We start from the raw sequence: 10,704 nt of genomic DNA, 5'->3' as shown, positions 1-10,704 counted from the left end.
CTGGGACTAGGACTAGGACTAGGACTAGGATAGTAGTTTCCGTCATCATTGTAATTGATGGGAGAGAAATATCTATCCATTGTAGTTGAAAAAAAAAATTGATGTAGAAGAAATAAAAATTAAAGAAAGAGAATTGGAAATTTGGAATATGGAAATAAGAATTAAAAATTGCAAAAACTAATAAAAATTAAAATACGAGCAAATTGATAACAAAGAGATTAAGAGAATAAATGAATAATTTAGAGATTAGAGAATATGAGAGAATGAGAGAATTTGAGTTGTGAGAAAAATATGAGAGTTTATGGCCAATTTATAGGAAAAAATGGGAAAAAAATGACAAAAAAGACCCCTCCAACGGCTATAAAACGGCTATATTTCAAGGGTAAAGGGGTAATTTGAAAAATAAAATAAAACTTTTTTTTAATTTTTTTAACAGCCAACCCGACGGGTTGGCGGGTCTCTTACAAAAGAGACAAAACAGCAACCCGCCGGGTTGTGAGTTGCCATTGTGCAACCCGGCCCGCCCAGGGGTCGCTGCCGGGTTTAACCCGTATTTTTACCCTAACCCGGCCCAAATGTTCCACCTTTAGTCCCACGTATCAGGCAGCGAGCATAACAATGTTACCACTTTCTCATATTCGGTGAGTTGTACATCCACAGCCAGCAGTTGATTCACCAGAGTATTAAACTCATCCAGATGTGCAGCAAGAGAATCCCCATCATGCATACAGAGATTATAGAGTTTCTTGCGACGAAACAGCACGTTCACCAAAGACTTACTCAGATACATATTTTCCAGCTTCTGCCATAAACCCTTAGTCGTATCCTGATCCATCACATTCGTTAGAACAGAGTCCTCAAGATAGATGCGAATCAAACCTCTGGCTTTCCGATCCATCTTGTCCCATTCAGCAAGTGCGGCACGATCAGTCGCTGATAATTCTCCTTCAAGTGACGTTGATGGTTTAGACCCAGACGTACTTGACAATGCAATTCCAGACGTTTCACTTGTCGTAACAATGGCAGTCCCGACTGTCAGCCTATCATTCACAATTACACTCCACAGATCCCTATCAACGAGTAGATTCTCCATCCATAGTTTCCAAAGCTCGAAGCGTTCGCCGTCAAACTTCTCAATCTCAACCTTTGATCCCGCCATCTCTAAATCACAATCTAACAAAACCTGGCTCTGATACAAATTGAACAAAATAGAGACAACAACAGGAATAAAATATAATAGTAAAATAAATCAAACAGTAAACAGAGAAAATAACACGCGCGATTTACCCTGGTTAACCCAATGTGGGCTACGTCCAGCTGAGTCAATATTATTGCAATATGCCTCACCTCTATCGTTTACAATGAATGAATTGCCCTATGATTTACTATCACAATCATAACAAGAGAAAAGTATATTTAGATACTAGGTTTAAGAGAATAAACCTAGTTTTACAAGGATTTCTATTTCTAAGCCCAACCCAATAAAGAATTAGTAACTTAAAGGAAATCCTACAGCGGTTATACATGGAAAAGCCCAAAACTGTCTACGAGTTCGGGGGCGCTGCCCCGGTGACCCCCGCCTGCTCACTAGGGAGCAGGGCACCCGAATGCATCTGCGTTACCCATTAATACTGAAGTAGTCGACAACTCCAACATATATGGCTGTTACTAAACACTTATTAAGAGGATGACAACTTCTTTTTTCCACGTTTTGATAAATTAGCATCGCCATTAATGGAAGCATTAACTTTTCTTTTCTTATCTTTATTGTTTTCTGGGGACTTCCCTTGTCGGTTGAAGGTGATTGTGCAACTAAGGCTTCTATATTATTCTTGTTATTATCTTCAACAGCATTGGGTGAAGAATTGGTTTCTAGAGGGCTTCCCTTGTCGGTTGAAGGTGATTGTGCAGCTGAGGCTTCTATATTATTCTTTTTATTATCTTCTACAGCACTGGGTGAAGAATTGGTTTCTGGAGGACTTCCCGGATTGTCTTCTGGTGGAGCTGATGCATCTAAGACTGCATTATTAATTTGACTACTTCCCTCTTTGATTTGTGGATCATTTACAGCACCACCTAGTTTCTTGATATGATAAATTAAGAAATTATGTTAGCCACGGGAAGTTTTTAGCCACACTAAAAGAAATGATCAAGAACTATTGACAAGCAAAATCAACTTACCCACTCATATTATCTTCGAACTTATTAATGGACGCAGAGAGATGTATGTTTCTTAGCTTGAGCAAATGAAGAAATTATTCGTTCTTCTTTCGAATTGCTCAATTGATCGCGCTTGAGTAATTGAGGAACAGTTTGATGGATTTCAGTTGAGCAAAACGCTGAGTTTGCTTGGGAGTTTTTTTTCACTAGCTTTGGGGGGGTTTAATTAGACTGGTTTTGAGGTGTTTAAAAACCATTACTTGCCATATTTTTTATGGAATGATTTTGACTGGTTTAAAAACACCCTAAAACCAGTGTAGTGTATTTTTTAGGGGTTTATAAAACACCCCAAATCGGGGTGTTTTGGCTGGTTTAAGAATTTTATCCCAAAAAAAACCCCTTTCCACTATTATTCATATACAATAATCTCTTTGCTAGTTTAAAAATTTCTTCAAACCCCATTCAATCTTCAACTTTTAGATGACTGTTACAATGCTTTTGAATCTTTTATCTTAGGCTTTCTAATCCTTCATTAGAGATATGAAGGTTTTTCTTTCTTTCTTCTTCATTTTCCTCTTCAACTTTTTGTTCTTTTAATCTGGTAAACTCCTTTGCAGGCTGTATATAATTTAATTGCATTTCTTTACCAGCTGTTTTAAAAAATTAGGTAGTTTTTCCTTTATTTGATTCTTTCTATTTGCGTTTAGGTGATTAATTGAATCATTGTCAGTTTGTTAAATAAAGATTGTTTTTTATGGCTTTGCTTCACTGATTGAAGAAAATAACAAAAAATTGTTTTTTAGAAATGTTGTTGCGGTTGTTATATTGATAATTTGCGAAGTCCAACATTGTGGCATCATATTTATTCTCTTAAAATGACAGATTTCGAATGAATGTGTGATGAATTAAATAATATACAATGAAACAACTTACAAATAAACTAAACTTGGAAGGAACTTTGATACTAAGTATTGGTAATTGAAAACAAAAAATCCCAAATCCTGGTTGAAGTTGGGGTATTTTTATGGGCATATATATAAATTTATCATTTTAAAAAACTGTCAGAACCATGGGAAAATAAACTCCCAAGCACAGGTTGAGTGTTTTAAAAACCGCTACTAAAAACCCTCAAAACCATTACGGTGATTTACCCTCAAAACTGCTACGATGGTTTACTTTCATAACCGCTACCATAAAACTCCCAAGCAGACCCTAAGAGTATTTATAAGTAAAATCTTAGACATAAGTCAAACTTTAAGTCTACGCAAGTAATTTAAAATGGTCAAAGTCAGCTTAAAATTAATGTTCACTATTTAATTACTGTACTTACGACTTGATTAATTAATATTTTTATGTAAAAATATTACAAACTGAAAGAAATATGAAGCCTACCGTGTCGTTTCACATTAGTTGGGCAGATTAATCCTAGACGTTGGTTCAAGACAGATCGTGTGGCTCTCATTTGGCTGATGGTCAATGGTACAAAAGAGGGCAAATAGTTGGGAAAAATCATTGGGGTCTTTCTTCTCTGTTAGTGCGATTTGGGTTGTTGTAAAAATCGGGTTAGGGCTTGTTCACTTGGTTGATCTCTCTGTAATTTTGGGCAGTAGTTAGATTGAGGGTTGCGTTTCCTTCAAGGGCTAGAGTAGTGCTCTAGGGTCTAGTGAGTTACAGTGAAAGGGGTTAGAGTGTTCAAGTCTGATTTCTGTCTCTGTATGATCAGTAGATCAAGATTGTATTTCTTGTGTAATTTGTTGATAATCCTAGTGCAGTAGTCTCTTTATTTCGGAGCTCAATGTAAATGTAATCTATCTAACATTGGATAAGTGAATCACAATAAAAAGATTATCTTTTGTGTGTGTGATTGTTCATTCTTGATTGGTGATAAATTAGTTCTTGAATTGGTGAAATTAGACTCAGATTGCAACACAAACAAAATAACTTAAATGTATTTAACAATTAAAAAACACTAGAAAACAATCTGCAATTAGTTGAAACATTACTTGCTTTACGCGGTTGTCAATTGTAGTCTATTTGTTTACATTAGAATTTGAAGTTTGAATCATATAAAATAATGTACTAGAGAACGATAGCAACTCCAGCAATTTTTGGTTAACAATTCACATTTGTTAATGCTGAATTTGATTGATGATCTAGATGTCTCTGTACAAGTGTAAATATGGGACAAACGTATGTTTATGAATAAATAATTTAAAATGAATATATGCCTACTGCATCAATTTTATGAAGCTTATACCTATAATAAATTACTAAAATAAGATTCATATTTTATCAGATGAATTAAGATACTAGTGAAAGAAATTACTAAAACACTATTCATCTTCATTAATAGTTATAGTTCAAACGTTTAACCCTTGAGGAGAGGATATTAGATTCTGGATTTTGAATCTTCTCTTTATCTAAACTTCAATCAATTTTGAAAAAACTTTTGACATATACATAATAAACTGCTCATATAGAAAGAGAATTTTAACATGGTCTATTTGAGTCGAGATTTTAACATTTCTATACCACTATACTTAAGGAATTTCCATCTTTAAGTTCCCAACGGATAGAGGCATAATGCTAATTGTCTAATTGAGACATGCTAAGCCAATAATCTAGATTTTTTTCATAAGTAATTGAGAATATATCGTAAAACTAAAAGAATTCATACAAAACAACCTTGTTATCTCTTACTATGTCGATGTAGTGAGACCCCAAATAAACTCATTTCTCTGTAACGAATAAATTGTTATTTTGGATACATGAGAGAATAATTTATTAAAGAGAACCTCAGCCGTAAATTGTATTAAACTTATTTTATTACTCGGTTTGCTACATAATATTCATTATTCAATAATTTTACATGCATGCACACAAGCTCTCATCAATTTAAATGGTAGCCTGATCAGCCTTTGAAGCAGTAGTAATTTTAGTAGAAGCATCGGCTACTAATAACACTATCACTCTCATCAACTTCATGAACTGCCAAACTCCTCTTTGTAACTTTGATATTGCCATTGATTTGTAGAGGTCGTCCCAGTTTGATCGGTGGTCTAGTTTGTCGCTTAAATCTTCTAATGAATTTATGAAAGAAACTAAATAAAAATGATAATAAACTACGAAAAGCTATCAAATTATAATGAACATAACTTTTAAGAAGAATCAACTTACATGGACATATTTTTTGGTGGGTAGGGTTTGGAAATGTGTATGGGCAGAGGGAGCCTGTTATTACTTGCCATGAATGAAACTGCTACCAGCTGAAGCCATTAACAAATTTACACAAATTTTTCCTTTGAAACAAAAGAGAATGGTATAAAGATATTATTATCATTTTTTTCTCTTAATTTCACATATTTCTTTTATCATTTTTTCTAAATTTTTGAATTAAAAATATTTTATTTTTCTTCTTAACAAGACTAAAGTAGTTCAATTTATCATATAACTAATTTTGCTTTCCATTCTCTTCAATTTCAAAATAAAATATATATCAGATAAAATTTATTACATTAAATAATAAATTGTTATTATTAGAATTTTTATTATTATCAAGATTGATAGCCATTTTTCCCTATATATTTAAAAAAAAAAAAAAAAATCAGTCCTCCCAAATGAAAATTCTAGTTCTCTGTATAGAACATGTAATTGTAAGAGATTTTAAAAAACATTAGCTCACCATCAAGAATTTTTTAATTTTACCTATCCAACAACTCGGTTGAATGGTATAATTTAAAATGATGAATTGTAGCAATTGCAAGTCAATGAAAGCAAAGTTTGACTGTTGAAATTAGGAATTGTTTTTGTAAAACAATTCACATTAACTATTGGATTGTTGTCTCCATAAGTGTTTAAAATCTCATGTTTAATAATAATATTCCGGGGACCCGCCCAGAAATAGGTGGGGATGGAGACAAGGAAAAATTCCCCGTCCCTATGGACGGGGTGGGGATGGAGATAGATGTCTCCCTGACTAATCTCCTACGGGAAATGTTGTGGGGAAAAATCCTACGAGAATTTTTCCTCGTTGTTTGGGGCATGGACGAGGGACACGTCTTTCCCACGGGACAAGGATGGGGATTCCCCATCATCCTCGTAGCGGGGGCAGAGAGAAGGATTGGGTTTAGGAGGTGGGGATGAGGGCAGGGAATGGGAAACCCGGCCCTGCCTCGGCCATGCACATCCCTAGAGAAGAAAATCAACTTAAGGAGTGATAATTTTTTGGGTTAATAGGGCTTGAATATTAATGGACATAGGGAGGTTCATATTTCTGAATCTACCAATTCGAGCCATATTGAGCAAATGAAGAATTTATTGCTTCTTTTAAATTGCTCAATCACTCTTGAGTAAATATAGAGGACACTTGGCTGAGTTTCAATTGAGCAAAAAGCTAAGAGTATTTATGTGCAAAATGTTGGACATAAGTCAAACTTAAATCAACGCAGCTAATTTTAAAAGGACAAAGTCAGCTTAAAATTTTCATTATTGATTCCTGTACTTAACTACTACTTAATTAGTTCACATTACGAAAAACACTACCATACAATAGATAATTAGTTGAAACAATTGCATTCATAATTTTTTTAACTAAAGACTGATGGCAACTGTATCATTCCTTATCATGTCGGAAAGAAATACTTAAACTTCATTAATATTTATAGTTCACAAATAATTAACTAGAATTCTTTGTTAATTATATTTTTTTAAAAATTAAACCTATATTATATTGACTACAATCTTTGGCTTAAGTCCAAAGTAACGAAGTCTTTCCAGGTAATTTTAAATGATCAAAGTCAGATTAAGTGTCCATTATTCCTGTAACCAATATTTTATTCTCATTAAAAATATATATATTTCCATGCACTTGTAGTTATTGTATTCAATTAAACATTAGAAACTAAATAAAAAATGAATTTATTTAAATTTGATTCGGGAAAGAAGGGTGTAAAATAAAAAACTTAATTAAGTTTGAATTTGAGGAAAATAAATCTAATTAAGCTTAGAAGGTTATTTTGGTATTAAATAGAGTTAACAGAGATTTTTTTTTTTTCAATTATAGAAAAGGGGTACTTTGTCATTGGGTGTGAAGATCAATTAAATGGGAGCTAAAAATCACTTCCTATTTTGAAATTAAAATTAGTGTGTATGTGGGTTTTCCAAACCCACTCTATGCCCAATATAAACCCAATGGGTTTACCAAATTTAACCAATCTTAAGTGGGAGGGATAAACCCAACCCAAATAAATCCGACAGGTTTTGTTGCCATCCCGGTAAGTAGATGGGATCTTGCTCAATCCAAGTGCCGCACATTCAACACATTCGATATCCCAATAATGCTACATTTAATTTAACTAATATATGATTGATCTATTAGCTGCAGAATTAACAGAACGATGGTGCTTGCATGATGTCTCAAATTGTTGATAGTTGAGGGGGTTTGGTTTTGGATTTGAGATATTGTCATAAAAAAAATGCTTAATTCAATGTAAAGCAACTCATGATAATGCAAGAAGATGATCCAGCATAAGAAAACGATTTTTAACACTCACACCCACTTAATTTATAATTTCCAACATATGAAAAGAGTACATTCATAATCAACATAATTTCTCTCTCTCACACACACACACCAAAAAAAAAAAAAAAAAAAAAAAAAAAAAAAAAAAAAAAAAAGAACAAGAACAAAGACATGGGGATTAAAATGAACTAACTAGATTTCTCAATCAGATTCCGTGATGAGAAATATTAAATCTACCAGCCAGCTAGCCCATCACTGTGGCTGAGTGGACCACACACACACTAGATAATTTATTCTTCTGCAACATTAGTATTATAAGAGCTAAATAGCTCAGAGAATGATGAGTTTTTCTCTTTAGCTAGTTGTTGATGAAGCCTAGCATTGGCTACAGATTGTATTGGAGTTTTCCAGTGTCGGTTGTTGGTGGATGTTGGAACAAGAGACCAATCACAGAACCAGTATAAGGCAAAAAAAAACCAGATTCAGCAGCAGATAATAGTAACATATAATCAGCAGTTTAAACACCCAATATATGAAGCAAAATAAAGATGAAAAAAGAGAGACAGAGATTATAGTGGTTCGGTAATCTTATAATTACCTACGTCCACTCTTCAGGGCAGTAAGAAAGTTTTCACTATGAAATAAAGAGATTCTTACAGAGATACGCTCACCCTTTACACAGTGTATACCCCTCTGTAAACCCAGATCTCGTACACCTCTCATACACACACACGATACCAAGCATTAGTAAAACGATTTATACAGAAAAGAACCAGAAAATCCACAGCTAAGACCTACCACAACCGTAGATTCAATCAACGTGTTTCGAAACCTCCAGCGCATCCTCATCTTGCAACAAACTTTCTCTCTCTGTTAACCAAGAGAGAAAGTTCCAGACCAAACGAAATGAACACAAAAAAAACCTAATTGAAATTAGGTTTATTGAAGGCTGGAGTTTTACTGAACTGCCCCTTAGCTTTTGGCAAAACACCTTTGACTGCCCTTTTCAAACTTTGACTTACCATGGCATAAATCAATTGCCACCCAACAACAAATCTCCACCTTGGCACTTGATTATTGCCCTCACTTACTGCCCTGGAAATTCCTTCTACTTTTCTTCAATGTGAAGATGGCTCTTAAAGAGCCTTAACTTTTCCAAAACAACAGACTTGGTAAACATGTCTGCAGGTTTTCACAGCCAGGAACTTTCTCCACCTTGATAGCTTTATCTTCAATCAAATTCCTTATAAAATGCACCCTGACATCAAGTGTTTTTGATCTCTCATGAAACACTTGATTTTTACTAAAATATTGCACTTTGGCTGTCACTCTTGATTGGAACCTGCTGCTGGTTCAAACCCATTTCTTCAAGCATTCCTTTGAGCCACATTGCTTCTTTAACACCTCTGTAATGGCAACGTATTCTGCTTCCGTAGTTGACAAAGTAACAATGCCTGCAGTTAGCTTTCCAAGAAACCAGATTATTCCAAAGAGAAAAACAGAAACCAGTCATGGATTTCCTATTGTCAATATTTCCTGCATAATCAGCATCCATATCCTACAAGATATTTCCCTGATTTTGCTCCCTACTGTAAACAATACCAGTAGTCATTGTACCCCTCACATACCAAGCACCCATTTTACAGCTTCAATGATCTTCCCAGGATACTCATAAACCTACTTACAGAACTAACTGCAAGGCTAAATCAGGTCTAGTACACACCATCAAATACATCAAGCTCCCTATTGCATTTGCAACGGAATACAGTTCATTTCCTGCCTTCTTCTTCTGTTTCTGGGCATTGAAGAATGAGTTTAAAGTGCTGTCCTAAGGGGGTTTTGACAGGTTTGGAATTGCTCTATTAAACTTCCTGATAACTTTTCCAGCATATTCCTTTTGTGACAAGATCAATTTTCCAATCTTTCTATCCCTTTCAATATTCATTCCTAGGATTTTCTTAGCTTGCCCTAAGTCTTTCATTTCAAATTGTCTACTCATCTCTCCTTAAACTTAGCAATTTCAGAAAGATCTTTACAACAACAGCATATCATCTACATACAAAGCTAGATAAATGTAGCACTCACCATACAAACACTTAAAATAAAAACAACCATCAAAGCTACTTCGAATAAATCCAGCATTCACCATAAACCATCAAATTTCTATCCCACTGCCTAGGTGACTGCTTTAAACCATACAGCGATTTTTTCAACAAACAAACCTGGTTTGTAGACCCCTTTTCAAACAATTCAGGCTGCTCCATCAGAATTCTTTCTTCTAAATCACCATTCAAGAAGTTTTTGATGTCTAATTGTTCCAATTCTAAATCAACTGAGCTACTAAGGCTAGGAGAATTCTGATATGTGTATGTCCACACATGGTGAGAAAATTTCATTATAATCAACTCCTTCAACCTGTGTAAACCTTTTGCTACCAACCTAGCTTTAAACCTAGGTGCTTCTACCCCTGGTATTCCCTCTTTCCTTTGAACCCATTTACACTTAACCACTCTACTGCCTTCAGGTTTGTTAACTAGGATCCAGGTCTGATTTTTGATTAAAGACTCATATTCTCCTGCATGGCAAGTTTCCATTCCCTAGACTCTTTACTAATCATGGCTTCCTTAACAGTCCTAGGCTCATCATCAATCTCTTCAGCAATTTGAAGAGCAAATGCTACCATGTCAGCATGTGAGTACCCCTAGGTGGTCTAATTTCCCTTCTTTCCCTATCTCTAGCTAGTTGATAATTTTGCAAGTCATGTCCATCAGCATCATTATCACCATTTTCACCTAAGCTAGCATCTTCCCCTGGGTATGGGAATCTGAAACAGGATTGTTCAGACTTGAAATTCTCCACCTAGATCCAGATTTAAGACCCTGTCCTGTCTGCATTGTTACTCTCTTCCTGACCCAAAATACCCAACTCATCTTCATTAATCTGACTCTCTACTAATGATACACTTTTTCCCTCCATATCCCAACATTTATAACCCTTAATGCCATCAGGATATCCCAGAAAAA

General features: G+C 34.7%; 1 protein-coding gene across 1 annotated transcript; it reads right to left on the bottom strand.

Moving 5' to 3' along the window:
- Positions 1-1,618: 1,618 nt before the first annotated feature.
- On the bottom strand, positions 1,619-2,290 carry LOC116115164. The gene is made up of 2 exons (XM_031401327.1): positions 2,182-2,290; positions 1,619-2,084 (listed from the first exon to the last, which is right to left on the bottom strand). The coding sequence occupies exons 1-2, from the start codon at positions 2,187-2,189 to the stop codon at positions 1,619-1,621; spliced, it is 474 nt and encodes a 157-aa protein (XP_031257187.1). The 5' UTR covers positions 2,190-2,290.
- Between the last annotated feature and the right edge of the window lie 8,414 nt (positions 2,291-10,704).

Source organism: Pistacia vera, unplaced genomic scaffold, assembly GCF_008641045.1.
Source record: "Pistacia vera cultivar Batoury unplaced genomic scaffold, PisVer_v2 Contig732, whole genome shotgun sequence".
Lineage (NCBI taxonomy): Eukaryota > Viridiplantae > Streptophyta > Magnoliopsida > Sapindales > Anacardiaceae > Pistacia > Pistacia vera.
Note: the sequence above shows the minus strand (reverse complement) of the source record. Positions and strands in the feature narration are given on the sequence as shown.